The following is a 23,329-nucleotide window of genomic DNA, read 5'->3' on the forward strand; positions in this document are numbered from 1 at the left end:
TAACTGCTAAAATACCCTTTATTATTGCCTTTAAAATTAAATAAACAATTCTTACTTGGTTTAGTTAAAGCCACATGCTCAGAGTTACACAAATAAATTTGTATTGGACTGAAATTCATTATTTTTCTATCTTGAAATAATAAGAAATGGTTTAAATTCAGATGTTGGAAGCCCAAAATTAAAAATTCTGACCCATTTTCTTCAAGATTTGCTTCATTTCTGTCAGATTTACCTGTATTTATTTAACATAATCTTAATCGATGCTTATCCAGCCTTTCTGAAGAAACTTTTATTCAAGTTACTTTTTTTGTTTAACAAATTTTAACACACAGAGCGTGTTGCTGTTTCTTTATTATTTTAAAAAGTCTCATTAGACGGGTTGTTAAACTCCTGAGCTGCAAATGTAAAAAACACCAAAGAATTTATTTAAAAGAACGAACAAATCAAGTCGATGTTATGTAATATATTACTTGCTTTAATAATAATAATAAAGTTTTTTTCATTAGAAAAATTAATCTCTTCTGTTGCACAGAGAAACCCACTGGTAGCATAGTGTCATACAAAAATATAAAGATGAGCCAAAACATAATGAGGTGAACAAAGTCTGCGTAGTTGGATGAAAGGTTCTGATCCGGAGCGTCTTCTGAAAGGGTTCCACCCTGTTTGAGGTTCTTCTTGGAGCGATAAAATAAAAATGAAAAATGAATCCCTGAGGATGAAAGTTGAGACGTCATAATGTTTTGACCCAGTCAAGTCAAGCTTACTCTTCTTACTGCATCAACATTTTACCAATTTTCTTACAAAACAAACCCAAATCCAAACCCTTTCCATCAATATAAATATAGAAACTAAACACTCTACATGTCCGTGAGAGAACACATCCCTCCTTCATGCATCCTGTCTGAGTTTTTGGCAGCGATCTACTGCCCGGCTGACCCGTTGGTGTCGTCGCTGTCGGCCTCCCGGGGCGAGCTGGGAGCGGATCCTCCGACGGAGCCGCTGGCCGGCGCTCCCGGCCCGCCGGCCCGCCGCGCGGCCTTCCCCTTCAGCAGCTGGCTGTCCGGGTGCAGCGAGTGGAGGTGGCGGACCAGCTCGTCCTGAGTGCCGGCCGTGTGGCCGCACTCCTCGCACACGTACAGCTTGTTGCGGCGCTCCTTGTAGGCGTACTTCAGGGTGACGCTGTGGATCTTCTTCATGTGGGACTCCAGGGAGCAGCGCTGGGTGAAGGCCTTGTCGCACAGCGAGCATTTGTACGGGCGGACGCCTGGAAAACATCAACCAATCAATCGAGTTCATTTGTATCGCACATTTCAGCAACAAGGCCGATTAAAAAGACGAAACTAGTAACAAACATCACATTTTGTCAGTACACATCAAATATATTAATCAATGTTCCATTTATTATGGTTCAAAAGCAGTTAATTAGTGTTGATGTAGTTGAACTCAGTGTTTCAGCTGTTTGCGTAGCTGAAAACTGCAAAATCACAAAATCTTACCAAGTATTTTTGGTTTATTGTCCAGTGCAAATATCTTAGTACACTTGAAATGAGACAAAATTAACTTGCAAGTAACTTTTCAATGACATATAGGAGCTTGTTTTTGAGAAATTTGCCTCATAATTAACTTTACAATGAATACCACCAGGGAAAATATATATGGATGATGCTTTAAAAATGTTTACGCCAGGAAATCAATATGATATATCAATCACTTATATGAGCAAATCTTGAGACACAACATGAGACAAGACTCATAATTAACAATTTTATAAAACATGAAAAATGTCTTGTTTTATGTGAATTAATCTGTCAATGTAACTAAAACTTTTTCAACAATATTAAGGAATTAATTACTAAAACAATCTCCTACATCTTGCTACAAAAAGTCACTTGTAAGTTGGTTTGTCTTATTTCAAGATTAATGAGATATTTGCACTAGAACCACTAGACCTAAAATACTTGGTAATATTTTGTGCTTTTGCAGTGAATTCCAGCGTTCTGGATCTGATTGATTTTTTAGGCCGACCTGTGAAGAAACTGTTGCAGTAATCAGTGCGACTAAAGATAAACGCATGGATGAGTTTCTCTAGATCTTACTGAGATTTAGTCCTCTAATCCTGGAAATGTTCCTCAAGTGATGGAAGGCCGACTTTGCAACCGTCTTTATGTGGCTCTGGAGGTTCATGTTAGAGTCCATTACTACTCCCAGATTTGATCGTTCCTCTTTAGGTCCAAACATAATAACTTCAGTTTTGTTTCTGTTCAGCTGCAGACAGTTTTGGCACATCCACACATTTATCTGTCCTATTAACGCTTTGATGGGTTCAGAGTCACCTGGTGACATCGTAATGCAGAGCTGTGTATCATCTGCGTGGTTTTGATATCTGATCTTACTACCTGTCATTACCTGGGCTAGTGCGAGTTTATAGATCTGTTTAAAGCCTCTTAAACCTGGATACTGCAGGAAAATCAAAGCGAGCCAGTACCTGTGTGCGTGCGGACATGTCTCTTGAGGTCAAAGGTGTCGTTGAAGCCTTTGCCGCAGAAGGTGCAGAGGTGTCTCTTGGTGTCACTGTGGCACTTGACGTGTCTGTTCAACATGCGCTGGAACTGGAACGTCTTCTGGCAAACCTGAAACCAGCAACAGTTTATAGACCCATAATTTTTACTGAATGTCAACCTGACAGGAAGTCAACTGAGTTCTAGACTTAAAGGGTGTGTGTTGACACAGATCAACACACCAACACTGGATGTCACGGTGATCTTGCCCTGGTTTAATTCAATTAAATTAAAAGATAATTTATTGATCCAAATTCTTGTAATATTACGACTTTATTATCAGAATTTTATCTTTCAATTTTTACATTCTTTTTATATGGCCCTAAAGCAAAGTATACAGAATGACATAACTTTAAAACATTTATAGCTGGTCTGGAAGAATCAATAATGAATGAAATAATGAGATTAATCACTTTATACCTGGCACACAAACGCTCCTGCTGGTGTCGGCGCAGTGTTCTGACTTTGGCCCGCTGGTCGGTTCACCATGGATGGCGGCTCCGATGGGGCGGGGGTTTGTTTGGGGGCAGCTGGCATCACAGCGGCTTGTGGAGGTAGAGGTTGTGGACTGGGAATGGGAATGGGAGGAAGAGTTGGAGGAAGAGGAGTGGGATCAGGAGGCAACTTTCCTGTAGTTACCTGTTAGAGAGAGAAAAATGCTGATCGAGCTGAAATGAAGAGGCGTGTGTTTCTGCTAATGACGTTTTAGCTGTAAGAAGTTTTCCTTTGACAGAGAAAATGTTTTATTCTGGACATAACTCTAGATATTATTACGACAACGTATCAGGGCGATTCTAGATAGAGAAAGAAAAAAAAGGGAGTATATTTCCACCAATAAGATCTGAAAGTTTGAGATTAATATCAGAAATTTTATTGAAAAGAACTTGGAAATTTCTGAGATTGAAAAGTCACAAATAAGCTAGAAAAACTCAGAAATCTTTAGATTTGTCTCTGAAAATTTCTAGGAAAATATATTGAAATTTATAGATTTTCAAACTCAAACAATTTCCACAGGTGGAAAATATTTGACATTTGAAACTTTTTTTCTAGAAATTTTCTAAAAATAATTTGAGTCATAGAAATTTTTTTAGATTAATCTCAGAAATGTCCATTTTTTTCTAAAAACGTTTCTGAGCTTGAAAGGTAAAAAAAAATGTGACTTTTGAAACTCTGAACATTTCAAAAGTAGAAAATATTTGACTTTAAAACTTTTTATAGAAGGTTTCTGAGATAAATCTCAAAATTTCTAGCAGATTTTTCACTTTTCAAAATCAGAAATGTTCTTTTTTTTTCCAGAAAATTTCTGAGATTGATCTTTTTTGGCATAAATTTGCTCCTCATGTTTTTTCCATCTACAGTGGCCAAAATCTTGTTTTTATTTTAATATTGTACAGTGGAAACTGCAGTTGTGTCTCCTTTCTCACCTTCATTTTGGACCGGACATACAACGACCCGCTGTGTAAGCTGCGCCTGATGTCCGACCTTCCCGGTGAGCCGCTTGGACTCCGCGGTTGTCCGAGCGCGGTGCTGGACGGCAGCTGGGCGTGGTTGTCCGATGAAGAGTGTTTGGTGAGGCAGAGAGGAACGGTCTCCGCAGGACTCGCCTCGACTTCCGTCATCAGAACCGAGTTCGGGAAGATGGAGACTGGATGGACAATAAGGGTAAAAAATGATTATTTTACAATAACATATTCTAATATGTAAGATATAAGCATTTCATATCAGTCAGTATTGATAATTATTGATCCGTTTGATTGTTTTAAAAATCTGAAACACTGCCAGACTCGAGACGTTTCCTGTTTCATGCGTAGTTTTCACTAAATGTTTTGTTATTTTTTAGTAGTTGTGAGGCACAGCTGCGTAACTTTAAACTGTTACATTGTTTTATTTTACCAATATACATATTCCTTTATTTCACTGTTTTTGCTTTATTTATTCTACTTTGTAGATTGCAAGACTAGAACACCAATATTGTCAACGTCTGTGGTTATTTTATATTAGTTTCATTACTGAATTCTCTTATTTCTCATTATGTTGAAGATCTTCTGTGCCATGTTATTTGTTCAAAATAATGTATTATTAAAAAAACAACAACCACCATCAATAGCTAGTAGAAATGAGAGGTTGAGCAGGTAAAGTCTTTCCTCTGCCTACGTCTCCCAGAATGCAGTGCGGTTCTGGAGTTATATTCTATTGATATTAATGTTGATGCAAAACCTGGCAATGTATGTTTAAAAAAAAAAAAAGTAAATCTGGTTTTAAACTGGCAGATGTGAACTGGAATACTGTTGACCAAAGGAGTGAGAGACAAACACAGAAAATTAAAAAAGAAAATTACTGCATTACTGGGTTTCACAATAAGCAGCCATCTTGCACCGTGTCCTTATTTGCACAATTGCTCTGCTAGCAAACACACAGAATTAAATAAGTGTGTTTGCGTGGTTAGGTGTGCTCCTGTTTGGGCTATTGTCGAGTAAGACTCGCTTTGCACGCAGACACATGCCTGGAAACACACACACGCGCACACACACCAACCTATACAAAGACATCCCCATTACAGTTAGACTTGCTGAACCAGACGGTCTTGCAGCACCAGCTCTTTACCTTCCTCAAACAATCCACCTCCGCAGGGCTGAGCGTCAGGGTTTCTGCGTTATGGTAAAGGTGTTCACCAAGCTTATTACAGTTAACTACAGCTAAGGAAATAACTGAAATTGAGAGAACATTTTCATTAACAGATATAATACCCCTCGTTTTTGTGCTTATGAATTTATTTGTCAGCCTTTTCTCCCCCCACAGAAGCAGTTTACATCTGCTGTCGGCAAATTACAGCACTCCACAATCCCTCAGGTGACACGTCGGCTAATTGGGAAAAGTTGGGACAAAGCTCCAGAGATAGTTGGTTGTTCAACAATAACTGAATAACTTTTTAAAAACTGTATCTTCTGGTGAGCATTCATTAACCAATTCGTGTAAACATAGTCACAACACAATACTTTGACCATTTTGACTTATAATCTGCACCTAAAAACCAACCAAGACACGAAGAACTAAAACATTAAGCAGTAAAAACATAAGTGAAACTAAACAATATTTAACTAACAAAAACTAACAAATACACTCTAAAAATGAACTAAAAGTAACTGAATTAGACAAAGAAAATGAAATAAAACTAAATTATAACCATGGTGTGCAAGAGCAGAGCATAACAGAAAATGTCAAAGAAAGCAACTTGATTGACAGAAAAAGCCAACAGCACGTTATAAAGGTGTGCTTGTGTGTGTGTGTGTGTGTGTGTGTGTTTCAGGTGCCCATTGGCAGGTGTGGCCTGATAGAAAACAAGGAATCAGTTTAGTTTGTCAGGCTTGAATCTGATAAAACCCAAATGTAAATGCAAATGAAGCCCCTGCAGCTAGCTTTAAAGATGAGAAGACACAAAAGCTGATCTATAAACTTACAGAGCTAACGGTTCGCTGTGACACAGTGAGGCTCTGTGCCGCCTCGGCAGCATATTTGCTAATGAAATGCCAGTCAAGGAGCCCCAGTGGATCTCCGGGTTTACAGAGACGCCATCTGGTAATTATGACGTCCGGTCAACAATACTAAGTTACGACTTAGCTGGGTGATGTGGACTTAAAGTTTTATCACGATATTTCTGTCTTCACAGCAATCATCATCACAAAACAGAAACACACCTCTTGAAAAACATGATTGTTTAGAACAATAATCACATAAAAAGTGCTGTTTGTATCACTAAACTGTACAGTTAATCATATTTATTCATGGAGGAATAACATCTGATTGTTATTCGTTTACTGAGGATTCCACTTGTTAAACGGATCTGTACCACAAGTAGAAAAGTAAATAACATTTCCTTGAAATGGCCTAAAAGTCTTAATTACCTCTGTGCATTGATAGTTTCTGTGGTGACTGCTGCTTGTGGACATTTAATCTCAACTAGCATTGTTTGCTCGCCCCTCCTTCCCCCCATCACCAATGAATGAGATGTGTGTATGTCTGGGTGTAACTGGATGACGGGGTTCAAAATACCCAAAGTTCTTTCATTCCATGATGAAGTGGAAGGAGGAACACCATGTTTGCATATGTTTTAGTGTTTTATTTTTTTATTTATAGCATTGCTCAGCTGAGAGAAAGAGTCAACAATCAGCAGATAACTTTATCAAACACTGGGTGTGAGTCAGGGTGTGTTTGCTAAAGGTGTATTGTCTGCAGCAACCGGCTGTTCATTGGGTCCGTTACATTTTCCTCCATTCAATAAATATTAACCTTCAGGCAGCTTTAGCACCGACACTGAAAGTAGATCCCAGAATACACAGAGGTCATTTAAGACCCACTGATTTAACACTTGGGTCATTTTAGAGCCAGAATTTCCTATTTTTTACAGTTTCATGTTTGCTTTATAAATGTAAATGGGCAGTAGTTAGCATTCGTTAGCCAGGTTTAGCATACAGGATGCCCATCAAATTTAGCTCTTTTAGACAATAGAGCAGCACAGATTTAACCTCTGAATGTATAAAATTTCAAAAAGCAATATAACAAGTTACTTCAATTGTGTACCTCAGCTCAGTTTTTTTTCCTTTACAAAAAAGCTAAAATTATATCTGCTTTCCTGTAAATTTGCTGGTGCTACTGAAAGAAGCTAACTAGCTTGACTTGGCTTTACTATGCCTAGCATTACAACTAGTAGCCTACTTTATCAAATATAGTTTTTAATTGTAAAAGAATACATTTTAAATATAAAATTCAAAGAAATACGCAAGAGACTAAAAACTGCATAGAAGACAATCCAGCACTAATAAATAATTTTTTAAAGATTAGTTCAGAGCAAAGCTAACTGGTTTGGCAAACTGTGGTGAAAATAATAAAATAATATATGAAACTTTCAGTGATTGTTTCTTCTATTTACGTAAGCTGCTACTAATCTTACCTTGGCTAAGTTTAGCTTAGCATGATGGAAGTTTCTACTAATGAGGCAGAATTCACTAGCTGCCAAGTTTATGCTAGTTAGCTTAGCTTAAGTAAGTCCGGTTTGGAATGAGAACTGAAACAAACATGTTTTAATGGTAATAATCAGTTTCTCACAATGTAAAGATCATATTACATATGAGATGAGAACATTGAGATTGTGTCCCAAAACTCAAGCTTTAAATGAGACTTTTTCTACAATGTTTTTAGCTTATAAAATGCTAATCAATGAACATTTTATGTGCTTGACAAAAATACTTCAACCAATGTAGCTAAAGTTCTTGAAGTACTTTTTTGTTTTTATAAATTAATGGACCAAATGTGTTGCTTCAAACAAAAATACTTTAGTTCTGTGGTGAGTGACAAAATTTGATCCCTTAAATGTAAAACTGAAAGAAGAACCAGATACAAAATCAAATTTTATAAATGAAAAAAAGATGATTACGCCCTAAGTAGTAAGGTGAAATCATGAGAAGTAGAGACTTCATTTGATTAATATTTCTACAAACCTTTAAACATATTATCATTTTTTTAAGGTTTGCAGGAGTTGATGATGGAAAAGATTAGTTTTTAAAGAAAGTTTAGCAGGACCTAAACTTTTATAGATCAGATTTTTAAGATATATACTTTATGTGAAACTTAGACCTCATCTTACATAGAAAACACAAAATCACAACCAAAACTTGTTGGTGTTAAACAGAGTGATACATCCTGTTTCTTTTTCATATCAGCTGGTCACAGTTAAAGCTACAGCACCTTATGTTTTCATTTTGCTGGTGGAAAACCCAGAACAACAACATGTATTTCCTTAAAGACCGTCACCTTTGACCACATATTTCTACCACTAAAATAAACATTTGACATGTTTAACCAATGAATTGATATAATTCAGAATATATCATTATGTTGTAGAGAAATACACATGAACTAAAAGAGTGGGAGTAATCTTGCATAAAGACACTAAAAGCAGAATAACTGGCTCTACAGGCTTTCACTGACGTCTTAAGAAAGGCAAATTTAAGATTTTTTTTCATGTAGTTGTGCTTTACAGCTAAATAAAACCCAAATTAAACCATTTCCCAATGAAATATTGAATGGATAGTTAAATCTGAGCATTGATGTGAAGGAAAACTGCATGTTTTTGTTGCTGTCTGTAACATTAATACTCCTGTTACTCAACTAAACCCTCATCAGTTGTGTGTAATCTCAGAGGTGGGCCAAAGCAAACTGTTTTCACACCGATGATCCATCAGAAACTGGTCCTGGCACATGTTTGTGGATTATGAGATAAAAATAAAACTCCAACACACACATAAATACACACCATGTGGAAATTTGTCCAAACTGATGGCATCCTGTGGCTTATAACAAGCATTCAACACGCCTTCCACTTTCTTTCCGTCTAAGGTAATTATCATACCTTTGTCTGTGCGTGTCGGCGTGTGTGTGTGTGTTTTCATTTTGACTGTTCTTTTGTAAGTGTGTGTGGACGCCAACGCAATCCAGGCAGGTACATCAAGTAACGGCACATACCAGAAACTGTACCAGAGACCGTTGCTGGGTTTTGTTCAGGGTGTTAACGATGCGTCACTGTGTACAGGTGCCGCAGGTTTAGTTTTTGACATGTAATCCTTAAATTTAAATGATATAATAGGATCTTCTAGCTTTGCAGTGACTTTTTTAGTAAAATTCAAAATGAGTTTGCAGGCGGCATCTTAAAAACACTTAGTAGTGGGTGTTGATGTGGGTAACGTGGCTCTTTGCCCGGGGCGTAACTGTGTCCAAGGGAGACATGAGCATTCCAAAAATAAATTAGCATGCAGCTAACACTCAAAATCTAAAATAACTGATGACCTTTGAACTGAAATGGACAGAAATTCTTCTGAACGAGTGAGTTTGGTAGTCCTAATACAAACTTGTTGTGATATGGGACAAAATTGGCAAAGAAAATGAAATGAAAGCTAAAGTCAAGTCAAGGAATAAAATGCTTTAGTCATCACAAATCCAAAACTTTGAATAGATTTTTTTTACCTTTACTGTGTTAGAAGAAAAGCCTCTAGTTTTCAAACTTTTTTCAGCTCAATGGAACAAATTTATTTTGTATAAGAATTTAATTTGGGCCACTTTCTTTCAAAACGTTTGCTAATATTTGGCCATTTAATTGATTGAACAAAAGCTAATTCAGCTGCAGCAAAGTCGACTCTTAAGTAAAATCGCTGGTTATTAAAAAAGACTTTGTTATAAAGGACGAATAGTACGAGTTTTACTTAACATTTCCTACTAATAGTAAATGCAATGATTTTGTCCAGATTTAAAAGAAAAAAAAAGAGAGTGAGACAAAATGACAAAAAGAGGAAAAATGCTGATGCTGTTCCTCACTACTGGTCAGAGTTAACTGGAAGATGGAGATTTCCAGGATGGCAGCCCAGTTAGTGAGCAGCTAGAGAACAGAACTTTTCCAAATAAAGATATTGGTCACAGCCACGTTATCAGACGTTTAGAGTCACATAACATGAACCCGCAGGTCATGATGCTGCTTTTAAGGCCAAGTGTTTCTCAGAAAGTCAGAGGTGTTGGCATGGCAGACATTTAGAGTTTGGTGACACGTAAAACAGTAAAAAAAATTATTATTTTTTTTTTTGGAAAACACGGCAGTGAAAAGGAAGCAAAGATCTCAAGCTTTGACATTTCATGATGTCGACTTATTGGGCAAAAGTCACTGGAAAGTTTTACTGAAATAAAAATGGCAACATAGGAAAAAATAAGGATAATGTTTGTTTTGATTGGATTTAATTGCTTTTAATAGATGAGAGTATCACTACTACTTCAACAACTTTTACTCAAGTAAAAGTAAAAAAGTATTTGGTAAAAAAAAATTAAGACGTTATGTTTAAATTCTGGTGTTTTAAAAAAAATGTAAACAATTTGTCAATATAAATGTTAAACTAAAACTTACAGTAGGTCACATATAAAAACATATGTATGTTAGAAAGGGGTGAAGTACTTTCAGTGACAGTATGTGATTTTACTGTATATTCAACTGGTAATAAATAACAGCAGAAAAACAAAGATTGTTTCCAAACAAGAGGTCTCACTTTGACATAACTAAACGTGTCTAAACGTGTATTGGTGAATTTCTGGTTAAAATCTGTTTGTTCTTCATTCAGTGGAAAACAAACTGAAGGAAGTTTATATAATTATTTCTGTGGAGTAACAAGAAATTTCTAATTTTACTCAAGTAAGAGTAGCTTTCACTTTTACTCAAGTTATAAACTCCTAAAAGTACATTCTTTTCAAAAAGTTAGTCAAGTAAATGTAACACGGCAGTAGCCCAGATATTAAAGTTTTGGGGGGAAGCCACATAGGAGCAAGTATTTGAAAATTATGAATTTATAGTTATTTTTAAGGGGAAACAACACTAATGGGCACATTAAACCTGCCATCATCAGTTGGTATTATCAGTTCATAACTAAATATGTATAAAACCTGTGCCAGATTTTAAAAAGGGCTTACAGTGGCTGTAGCCCAGGGCTCCAATTTTTGGGGGATGTCAACTGAATTGTTTGTTTTTTAAAGAATATTTTACAGACATGTACTTTATATAAAAGTGACAGACCCAAATCAGGTGAGTTGCAATAATATTTTGGGTTTTTTATGAATATAAGCAACAGTAAAGTGTTTGAAAATAGAAGAACTTATAGTACTTTTTGAGGTAACAACATGGATTTACTGTTTATCATCAGATCATACATAATCACCTATCAGTGAAGTGTCATTTTAATAATTTAAAGCATTTATCAAGCTGAATAAATGCCATATTTAGCATATATATTATATTTGAGGCATTCATCGAGCTGAAATCGGGTTTCCTGCTGCTGTTGTCTCAAGCAGCCATGGAGGAGGATGTAGAAGTCAATGATTAAAAGTTAACGGGAGAGAGGAGAGGAAGACGCACACAAACAAACCCAATGAAGAAGGAGCGGGGGAAGGGTCAGAGAGTGGAGAGGCTTAGGGTGTAGTCCGTTACTTGTTATCTGATACCGGCGGCCTTTTACAATAAAAACTCCGCCGACGGCAACAATGGGGATTGTTCTCAAAAAGATGAGGAGGGGGACCGGGGGTGGTGATGGTCCCCAGTTGGAGACCGTGACAGTAAGAGTGTCACTTCAGAAATCCGGGTCGCTTTGCCTCTGAATTTGAAGTGTTTTCTGTTTATTTGTAATGAATCAACAAATGCCAGGAAGCGAGCCAGCCTGGAGTTTTATAAGTCGCAGCGAGTGAACAAGGAAGGAGGGCAATCAGGGGTTGAAGGTCGATCTGGGAAGCAATCGGAAAGGCCCGTTGCGAAAGGAGGCAAACATTTAATCATTATATAATTTGTTTATGTTCATTTTTGATTGAATGATCTATGCTCAAGCCGATCTGGAGTTGATTTCTATGCGCAAACAAAAATAAGTAAAGCAGTCGCTGAACCCGAAGGCTCTCCGGGGGCCCCGCCGGGATTCCCGTTATTCGCATCCAGACTCCGGACCCCCTCCGTGCACCACCTGCCACACCGACACCGACACCAGCACTCCCGGTCCGACCCAAAACCCCGCCTAAAACATCCTCCAATCTGTGCGTAAAGGCACCGAGTCACGCGTTTCGAGTCTCCTGAAGCAGCGAACATGGCTCATTACTGCAGCAGCGGACTCACCTGGGATGTAGACGTCCCCCCGCTCATGGTCGGGCAGCTCGCTCCAGTTCCGCTTTCCAGGCGAAACGTTCGCCTTTTTCACCAGAAAGGCCCGCGGCATGCTCGATCACAGCCAACCAGTCCGTGTTGGGTTATTTCTTTTTTTAATTTAGCGCAAGGGAAGTTTTCAGAAAAGTAGCGACGTCAGACCAGGTAACCGTTTAAAAGCAGGAAGCTGAGGGGGAAAATGGAAAGAGTGGATCCTCTTCTTCTTTTTTTCCCCCCTCTTCTTCTTGCGCGTTTTCGTCTTGTTTCCCCAAGCGTTATCTTCTAATATCTTAGCACTTTTCTTTCTCTCAAAGTCAGATTTCCAGGTTTGAAGAAGGTCCGGACAGGTGAGTCTGCTCAGGTAAGGCGGGTAAAGTCAGCGCGGACTCCGCAGCGCCTTCAAATAACGGGAGAGTGGGTTGAGAGAAAAGAAAAAGAAAACGGCAGATATCCCCGATCACACACACACACACATTGAGTCACGACAGAGGTGGGTCAAACGGGAGCTCAGGTGCTCATTTAAAAGGAGAAAAAAGCAGGAAACAGGCGCCAGCACGCATGCGCGGCAGAAATAACGGTGACAACAGGCTGGAGGGAGACTGGGTTAGGCCTCAGTATACCTGCTGAACCGGTTTACCCCTCCTCTCCCTGTCTCCGTCTTTCTTTTTCGCTCTCCGTATCTCCACCTCTTCTCCATTCCCCTTTAAGGTGGGGAGCCGTGAGAAAAGACGAGCTGCAGGAAGAAAGTCACGGTTTCAGCCGGATGAAAACGTCCGAAACACGAACTGGCATAAGATTTCTGATGAAATGCTCATTAAAATGTATAAAACAGCATCCATGTTTACTCTGAAACACAGTGGCTGCTTCTAACGGGTCAAATGGGCAGTTACCCAGGGCGGCACAGGAAACGGGGTGGACACTGCAACAGCAAAACCTTACAAAGTAATTTGGTTTAGTTTCTAGTGCAAATATCTTAGTACACTTAAAATAACTAAACTAAACTAACTTACAAGTAACTTTTCAGCAAGATACATGAGCCAGTTATAATCAATAATTTCTTAATATTGATGAAAATGTATTTGTTCCAATGGCAGAGCTGCACAGTAACTAGTTACATTTACTCAATTACATTTACTTGAGTAACTTTTTTGAAAAATATTACTTTTAAGAGTATTTTTTACAATTGTTTACTTTTTATTTTTATGATAACATCCGTTTCTTTGTTTTGTTTTCTATTTATTGTTTGTATTGACTGTGTTTTTTGTATTTATTGGCAGAATTTTGTAGTCCAGTCATTTGAACCTTGTTTGTTTTTAGGAAGAGAAATTAATCATTTCCCAGGAACAACAGATGAAAATTATGGCTGAATACAAAAAGTGTATTCAAATGAAAACTAACCTGGATCTTGTTTTCACTTCTGAGAACAGTCTAAATATTTTTTTAATTTTCTTTACTTCAGCCTATAATAATGTGCAAACTGGATGCTTTTCATTTAACAAAACTTTTTGAAGTGTTGACTCTACTGATCCATTTCTACAAAAAGTTGGTGATTTCAGCGTTTAAACATAATATTTTGGCCTGTGAATACTTATTAGCTGACCATTTTGCCCTTGTGACAAAAAGTTTGGACACCTTTGGTTTAAATTACACACAACAGGAATCTGTTCATCAATTACTTAACATAATAATTACTTCTGAAGGCATTTGGTTGGACTGAATTTTATTTAGAGACCACAAATACATGTGTGCACTACATTTTTCATGCAACCTTTAAAGGGATTTGGTTGCACTGAATTTTGTTTAGGAGAATCAAAATAAATAAATGATTTCAAATGCAGGCCACACTTTACAGATTTTTATTTGCAAAAGAAAATTCTGCATCCACTTTCCAGTTCTGCACTACTTCATGTTGGTTTATTACATAAAATCCTTATGAAATACTTTGTGGCTGTTATCTCAGGAAACATGAATAATTATTTGAGGTATAAAAGTTGTAGTGGGGAGGATTTCCAGTCATGAAACGGGATTTCTGGCTTTGTTTACATTTATTCATATCATTAAGAGTTCAGGGAAAGTAACTGCTACATGAGTTTAAATGACACAGCTACACAGTTTGAGGAGACACTTTTCATAATTAGTTTGGCTCACTTTTGCTATTCCAAAATGTATAATTTAGCTAATCTCCTACAAACATCTGTAATACTCAGTCGCATTAAGCTACATTTTGGGGAATTGCTGGGGAAGTATGAGCGGAACTACAGAGAGCAGCACTTTTTCCCTCTAATATTTAAATACATAAAGGGCTCTCTGTTTATCTTTGTTTAGTATTTGAATATTATTGGGGCCAATAGCTTGGCGAGAGCATAAAACTCTACTGTGTCATAGTTATTAAATACCCAAATGAAGCATGACTTATATTTGATGTTTGTTTGTAGATTTACCTCTCATTAATTTAGTACAATTTTGTGTAAAATTTCCACATTTTTAACATTTCGTTTTTCAAATCAGGCTGGTTTAACAGGTGAATTTTAAGGTCCCTATTAGATCATAATTATAAAAGTTGAAGTGTTTAAATGAATTAATCCAAAATTAATGTTTCAAATAGTAGATAGTATTTAATTTGTGAGAGTCCATCACTTAAAAATCACTGTTTGTGTTTAAATAAGTACCTGAAGATTTTAGTAATAAATAAATTAATAAACAGATCAACATAGATTTGCTGTCAGTGAGTGAAAAAAGTTCTAGAATATGCTGTTTTATGTATCTGTGATCAATATTAATATAATAATACATCTGATAGAATATTCAATCTATAGATTTCACTCAACTTTGATCCAGAACCGCACAGCATTCTGGGAGATGTAGGAACAGGAAAGATTTTAGCCTCTCAACTTCTCACAGCCTGCTAAGCTAGGTTGGTGGAATCAACTCATTCTGTTCTTTGGTTACCTAGCAACTCATTCATTCTTCGGTTACCTAGCAACAACTTGTTGAGTAACTTGCGCAGCAGGAGTTAAAGGTTTTGCCACCGTGGCTGAAAAATACACAACAACGTCGTGGAATGAAAACTGTGGGTAAGAGAGGAAATGTCACGCCACCAGTTTGGCAATATTTCAGATGTTTAAAACAAAATAAAACTTATCAGTAATTATCTGCATCGACTGATTAGAAACGTTTATGTTGTGATATGTTTTTCAGCCATATTGTCCAGCCCACTCGTTTCGGTCCATAAACTTTAGAGAATCAGATCTACCGACAATTTCTGGATTGTTTTAACTGAACAACACCAATAATTTAAAGAGCACAAATTTTAAATTGGATAAATCTGTGTCTAATTCTTTTATTTGATTTGTTGCAACCATTTTGATTTTAAAGAGAATACAGAGTTAAATGAGCATTAATTTTATTTTTTCTGTAAACTGGTATGATGTGTTTGTGTATGGTGAGTATTTTTTGTATTTTTATTCCTTTTATTCCTTATTTGGTTTATTGCAGCCATTTTTACTTTAGTTCAGTGCTGATTGTAAAGAAAAAACAGTTAGATGAGCACTTATTCTATATTTTCTTTAAATTATTTGTTTAGGAGTGATTTTAGCAATAATTAATTGTGAAGCAGTTGCTTTTCACATCACTTATTTCAGATTTAGTTCCAAAATGAGGGGTTTTCATCAATTGGAGAACATGTTGTGTTATTTTTCTTAGCTAAATAGTATTTTGTTTTCTCTAATAACAACACTTATAGTAAAAGTTTGCCTTTCTACTCTACTCCAGCAACTCCTTTGTGGTTGGATTCAGATTAACACAACCTAGATGCCAAAATAAGGTTGTAAATAAAGGTGTGAACAGCCTATCAGTAGAGCAGAGGGAGCGTTGGGTGTTGGAGTTCATCTGAAGAGGAGTGGAGGAAGGCTGAAGGTATGCTGCCCGGGCTGTTGGAGCAGTCTGGCCAGATGTGCCTCCTTCTCTTTCCTCCTTCTCTGTCGCTAACACTGTAACACTTTAAACAATTAGAGGTGCCGTCTGCAAGGTACAGGCCAAGAGAGTGCAAAGGACGGAGGCCACAGCCCCTCTTAATAAAGATTAGGAAACAGGAAAGGATGCAAAACAGTAAAACTGAGCTAATATTTACAATATTCACCCAGAGATAAGGAATCTATTAGGAACTGATGGAATATAAATCTAAAAACTACTAAAACGTCAAAAAGACAAATCCACAGATCTATGATGGTGTTAGGTCCATGCTAAGAAAATTAAAACTAAATAAATTTATGTGAATAAAGTCATAATATTCCCAGATTAAAGTTGAAATAATATGAGAATAAATTTGTAGGAGATACAACTTTATTCTCACAATATTATAACTTTAATCTGGGAATATTATGATTTAATTTTTGCATTATTTTGACATTATTCCCATATTAATTTCTTTATTCTGCTAAAGTTATGATTTTATTCTCATATACGTTTATTCTCATAATATTACAACTTTAATCTGGCAACATTCCAACTTTATTCTCACATTATTTTGACTCTATTCAAGTCATATGGGAATATAATAGATTATTATACTACCATGCATATTCTCATAATATTACAACTTTATTCTCATATTATTTTGACTTTAATCAGCCAATATTCCGACTTTATTCCTGTATAATTTCAAAATGTTGGAATAACTTAACCAAAGCGATTCAGTTTTAAATTTACAAAGAAAAACTCTGATAGTGTGTGATGCAGATGAAAACAAAACATTTTTGTTCTTAGTCACACAAATAAAAGAATCTAATTTTATTTTTGGATTAAACTACTTCGGTTTTTAAATAGTTTAAAACTGGGAGAATAAACTGGTGAAACATATAGAACAAAACATTAAAAAGAGACAAAAGTTGCCACTATAAGACAAAATTGATATGAAAAGAAACTTAAATGCACAAGTAGCCCAAAAAATAACACAAAACAAATCAAAATGGTGGACAAACTGAATAAAAATTGATTGATTGATCGTGACTTTTACTGTATTAAATCCTCTGTGATCGTTTTCTCTCCACCTCCGTCCATTAACCTGCATGGAGAGCTCGACTGGTTCCCAGCTGAAACTGGGAAGGAAACAGTTGAAAAGCCAGCAGAGGCCATTTAACACCAGTTGGACCTGATCTGCTGACCCGTCTCCTTGGAAACGTTTTGCTTTAATTCCTGCGCCAACTTCCTTTTCGGCAACCTCATACCTGATAGGAACGATGTAAACAAAACAAAAACAAGGGATTTAATTAATGAGCTTTATGGTGAAAAGACATAATCTGAGAATCTTCAGTGATAATTTTTAGATTTTAGTATTTAAGTATCAAACAATAAAATAATGTGAGCCGTTCTGGATGTGATTAATGCAGACAGTTAGTTGTCAGATGTTTTTAAGTAATTAAGGATGAAAGAGGAAAGTGTGACACACGGATCTGGAATGAGAAACATTTTTGCCTTTGTTCAACCGAAACCGAACAGTTCAGACCAAAACTGAACCCGTTAATAAAACTAACTAATGCTGATTTAAATGTGGCCTTTATCTTCAATAAAAACTATTTCACTGTCCATATTTTTGTTGCCTTTCACCTTCCACCCGAATACTTTGGGTTTTAGTTTTTGTTTCCTCAGCAGTGGGTGAGAGTACTGGTCAGGTAGCATATCTGCACCTGTGTGTGTGTGTGTGTGTTATTTTAAACCTCTGCACACAAAACCGTTGAAAGATGGAAACTTAACTGGAACTGATTTGTGAATCTGTATCTAAAAAAACTGAATTTTACTTTAAAAAGCCACTAAAACTCATGTGTTGATGATTAAAATGAGATGTTTTCGCCACCTGTTGGTGTTAAATTGTTGACTGATTGATATGATCTGCAGCAAAGATTGTAGTTTTTTTCTCATTGCATAGCTACAATTAAAGGTTTTACAATTTGCAGCATAAATGTAAATATCATAACAACAACAAATTAAAATAATTTCTGCCAGCAGGGGGCAACAAAAACTATAAACTTAAATTTTGTTATATGTAGCTAAAATTACAAAAGAATATTTAAAAATGTTATCAGTAAAATGATGAAATTTAATTAAATTAAATTTAACAATAAAATAAATAATTGAATAATTTGTATAACTTTTATTGCCTCATTGTTTTAATACATATTTAAATCATTACAATTTAAATTATTTCATAATTTCTTATTATATGTACAATATTGGCTAAATACATGTTTTATTTCATTGTTTCACAGGTGTGTTTTGCTGCATTTGACCAGTTTCTTTCATATGGTGATGCTGAGGCTGCAAATCGGGAAGCACTACATCCAGGACAAGAAAAGGTATGAAGAGAAATCAGGTTTAATCTGACTAAATGAATGTTGATCAGTGTTTCTTTGATGGGTGATGTTCAAAAGTTTCCATATTCTGTCTTCTAGCTGTCATGGTTCTCTTCCTCTGGGCTCCACTGCTGGTCAGCTGTAAAGAGGTCAAAGTGCAAGCTGACTGTAATGACATCCACAACGAGGACCAAAACTTCCCAGTGGAGTAAACACCATCTATCCAAGTGGATCTACTTCAGGTAAACTTTAAGTTTGGGTTGTTCCTAATGAAGGCGGGACTAAAACTGGTATGCACACGCTGATTGGTCTGCGTCTAAAGGTTTGCCCGGGTCAGCCAATCAGATGCAAGTTTGTTTGCAGAACCAAAGAAGTTTAAATTACTTTATGACTGACATACATATATATATATATATATATATATATATATATATATATATATATATATATATATAACTCTCTATATAATTTTAACATAGACATAATTGTAACCTTTGTTAATGTTAATATTTATTTGGTAAATATAATATATATATATTAATAAATATTCTGTTAAATAATGTAATTAATTATTTTATATTGTTCATTATGTTTCTTAATGTTAATGTTCTACAGGGACCCAGTTAGGAAAAAATTATTTACCAATGCAACATGAAAAAGCTATAAGTCTTTCAATGATTATTGAAAAATATAAACTCCTTATATATTGTGTTGGGGTTTTTTGTGAGAAGCTTGTTTCTTTTACATTAAAAAACAAATTTCTTTCTCAAATCCAAATAATATAACCAATTTTTCCAAAAGTATGAAATATTTCAATCCTAACTGGTCATATTCAGTAAACTAGAACTTTAATTCCAACAGTTTGTCAGATTAAATATACCTTTTGAAAATAACATAGTCCAATTTTCTGCATTAAAAATATTGTTTTTTGTTGGTAAAATGTAATTTTCTCTTTTTAAATGTTTCTTAATAGATGTAAGTGAAACCGGAAAGAAAAGTGTTCTAAATGTGATTTAATAAATAAAGTACCTGTCAATAACAATCTTTTTTCAGTCGTATTTCCAGAGCTGGACAGTAATTAGCTACACCTACTGGAGTAACTTTTTGGACAAAAATTTACTCTTATATGTTGTACTTTTTACTTTTACTTGAGTGACTCGATTATGAAGTTAATTAACTCTTTACTCTTACTTGAGTAAAATTTCTAGATATTATCTTCACTAAGGGAAGAACAAATGTGTTTTTAACAAAACTTCACCAGACACACACCTGAATTTTTGTTAAAGTTTCATAAGTTTTAAACTGAAAGAAACTGATTTGGAATTTTTTTTTTGTCTGATTTTGTTATTGTCTGATGATGTTTATATGGAATATTTTCATTCTTCATCTTTCAAATACCAAAATGTGAACATATGTTTACATTTTGGTCTGTCTGGTGGTGTAATTTTTAAAATGATAAGTTACTCTCTTTTACTAAATACTTTTTTACTATTATTCAAGTATTTCTGTGGATGGTTATTTTGTACTTTTACTTGAGTAAAGAAATGTTGAAGTAGTTCTACTCTTGAGTACAATTTTTGGGTTCTCTGCCCACCTCTGATTATTTGACAGTTCACAGGAATATTACACATTCATTTCTATTGCAGTTCCCATTCCACACCACATGGTGGCGGTGCAACCAAAGCAGTATTAGTGGATCAATGTTTTATTGGATAAAAGATTTTCTACAAGATAGATCAATACAAGTAAGAATTTGTCAGAAAGGTTTTTTGTTGAAAATGGTACGCCTCAGGGAAGTATAGTGAGTCCTTTGTTTTTTTCTATTATGATTAATGATATGTTTGATAATTTGGAGAGAGGAATGGGATTTTCTTTATTTGCTGATGATGGAGCAATCTGGTAAAAATTTAAATTTTATTGTTAGAAAGATACAAGAAGCAATTAATAATATAGAAGATTGGTCTTTTAAATGGGGATTTAAAATTTCTATAGACAAAACAAAGACTTTATTTTTTACAAGGAAGAAAAAATCTAAAAATTTAAAACTGCAGATATATAATCATGAGTTAGAAAGGGTAAAGGAATTTAAGTTTTTGGGTTTATGGCTGGATGAAAAACTTACTTGGAAGTGTTAAGTTGCACAAAATTCGAGACCAAACTTCAGCTTTAAAAGAGAACAAACACAGCTTTAATTAACATTTGCAAATGGAGAAAACATACAAAGCTCACATCTCAGTGAGAATCGGATGAGTTCTGACTTGGGGCTGAACGTCCCCTCATTTACATAGGATACATCACACATTACTTAGTCACAGCCCCTGGCTCAAGTGTCAGGTAAAAATCTATAAGTTATTTATCTGTCAGTTTCAGTGGAGCAGAGTTTCATACACATTCACAGCTCAACTCTAGGCGTTTCTCCAAAAATGCCTCTCTGCTGATGGCTAAACAGATACTAGAAACTGAATTTCTACAATCTACGCTTATCACCTTAGCCATGTCTCACATTTCTAACTGCTGAACACCCTGTTCTTCACTTATTGAGGAGGGTCAGAAGAGCATATATCCTGTTGAGCTGCAACTGAGTGCAAACCTTTAATAAAAACATCATAAAGTGTACATTCAAATTTATTTAAACATTGTTACTAAATTTTTCCTTCACAGAAAATTCATATTAAAAAAGTATTGGATAAGTGTAAGAGAGTTTCAAACGTAATGAGATGTTTGAAGTGAGTAGGGTGCTGAGAGAAAAGCATTGAAAGCAATATATACTGGTTTAATAAGGTCTGTTTTTGATTATGGTAGTATAGCTTTTGGATCAGCATCAGAAACATTACTCAAAAAATTAGATAATATTCAGTATCAAGCTTTGAGGTTATGAGCTGTCAGAACAACTCCAACGTCAGCTTTACTGGTAGAAATGGGAGAGATGCCACTTCATCTTAGAAGATTACAGTTAAAGAAAACTTATTGGTGTCATTAAAAGGGTCATGATGGAAATCATTAATGTCAAGAAATTTTAAAACCTAGTTGGAAAAGGAAAAAAAAGAATTTAAATTCTTTTGGATGGGAGATAGAAAATATTGTAAAAGACTTTGATTTATCTCATATAAATATCAGTCAAACAGTTTCTCTTTCACCAATTCATCCGTCTCTATTTCATAATAGTGTTGTTGATTTTACTTTGTTGGAGAAAAGGGAAAAAGAAAACCTTTTAGATCCATATTCAGTACAATCATATTTAGACAGTAAGTATTATGGGTATGTCCAGGTTTATACAGATGCTTCAAAAAATTCAAATAGCAATAATGGGGTGTCATTCACCCCTTACCCAAGATTTTAAACAGTTTATTTATGAGCAGGGTTAGGGTAAAGGTAAAGATGGTAAAGATGAAGTGTGTTATATTATGTTAAGACATGTGAGTGATGACGTTTTAAATAAATTATAAATTTTGTATAATAAGATTTGGAAAGAGGGGAGACTGCCTTGTAAATGGAAAGAAGCCATTGTTATTCCAGTAAAGAAACCTGGGAAAGATCATAGTAATCCTGGAAACTATAGACTGATTGCTTTAACTTCTAATATGTGTAAACTGATGGAAAGGATGGTGAATGAGAGATTAATACAATATTTGCAGTCAAGAAATATAATTGCTCCTTATCAGAGTGGTTTTCATAGAGGAAGAGGAGAAATAGATCCTGTTTTATGTTTAGAAGATGATATTAGAAAAGCTCAGATTAATAAGGAAACTGTTGTTGCTGTGTTTTTTGATGTGGAGAAAGCATATGATATGTTATGGAGAGAAGGGTTAATGATTAAATTACATCAGATAGGTAAAGGAGGTAATATGTTTAATTGGTTATGGGATTTTTTTTATGTGATAGAACTATTCAAGTCAAAATAGGACCTCATGTTTCACAATCATGTAAAATAGAAAATGGAACCCCTCAAGGAAGCCCAACATTATTCTCAGTTATGATCAACGACATTTTTAAAGAATTATCCATCGGTTTTGGTAAGTCGCTTTTTGCTGATGATGGACCATTATGGAAAAGGGGAAGAAATGTGGGACATCTTATTTTAAAACTTCAGGAAGGCATAGATAAAGTGGGTAAGTGGGGGATAGAGGGGGTTTTAAATTTTCAATTGAGAAGACAAAAGTAATGTTTTTTACAAATAAAAAAATTTGGGGTTGATAAAATGTTGTATTTATATGGGAAAGAGTTAGAAAGGGTTGATTGTTTTTGTTTTTTGGAAGTAGTTTTTGATAAACTAACTTGGGAAAATCACATGGAACATATTATGGAGAAAAGTAAAACGGTTCTTAACATTATGAGGTGTTTAGCAGGGTTGACATGGGGTGTAAGTTTTGAATCACTTAAAAATGTTTATGTGTCACTAATTCGGTCAAGAATAGATTATGGGAGTGTGGTGTATGGATCAGCGGCTAAATCTAGATTTAAAAAACTAGATGTTATTCAAGCTAGAGCAATGAGAATTTGTTTAGGGGCAGTTAAACCAACTCCAGTATGCGCTTTACAAGTAGAATCAGGAGAAATGCCATTATGTATCAGAAGACAACAGATAATGGTTAATTATTGGATAAGTTTAAAAGGACATAATGAAGATCATCCAGTTGAGAAAGTATTAGAAAATTGTTGGGAAAGAGGAAAGGAACAAATTAATAGTTTTGGGTGGGTTGAGGATGACAGAGCAA

General features: G+C 35.4%; 1 protein-coding gene and 1 long non-coding RNA gene across 2 annotated transcripts; one reads left to right on the forward strand and one right to left on the reverse strand.

The window, feature by feature from the left end:
* Positions 1-13,259, reverse strand: ovol1a (ovo-like zinc finger 1a). The gene is made up of 5 exons (XM_028038258.1): positions 12,241-13,259; positions 3,983-4,203; positions 2,979-3,197; positions 2,486-2,630; positions 1-1,264 (listed from the first exon to the last, which is right to left on the reverse strand). The coding sequence occupies exons 1-5, from the start codon at positions 12,338-12,340 to the stop codon at positions 921-923; spliced, it is 1,029 nt and encodes a 342-aa protein (XP_027894059.1). The 5' UTR covers positions 12,341-13,259; the 3' UTR covers positions 1-920.
* Positions 13,260-17,260: 4,001 nt separating this feature from the next.
* Positions 17,261-20,305, forward strand: LOC114157356 (uncharacterized). Its single transcript, XR_003598129.1, has 3 exons — positions 17,261-18,617; positions 18,714-18,856; positions 20,261-20,305. It is a non-coding gene; the product is annotated as an uncharacterized LOC114157356 (long non-coding RNA).
* Positions 20,306-23,329: the final 3,024 nt, after the last annotated feature.

This window comes from Xiphophorus couchianus, chromosome 14 (assembly GCF_001444195.1).
Source record: "Xiphophorus couchianus chromosome 14, X_couchianus-1.0, whole genome shotgun sequence".
NCBI lineage: Eukaryota > Metazoa > Chordata > Actinopteri > Cyprinodontiformes > Poeciliidae > Xiphophorus > Xiphophorus couchianus.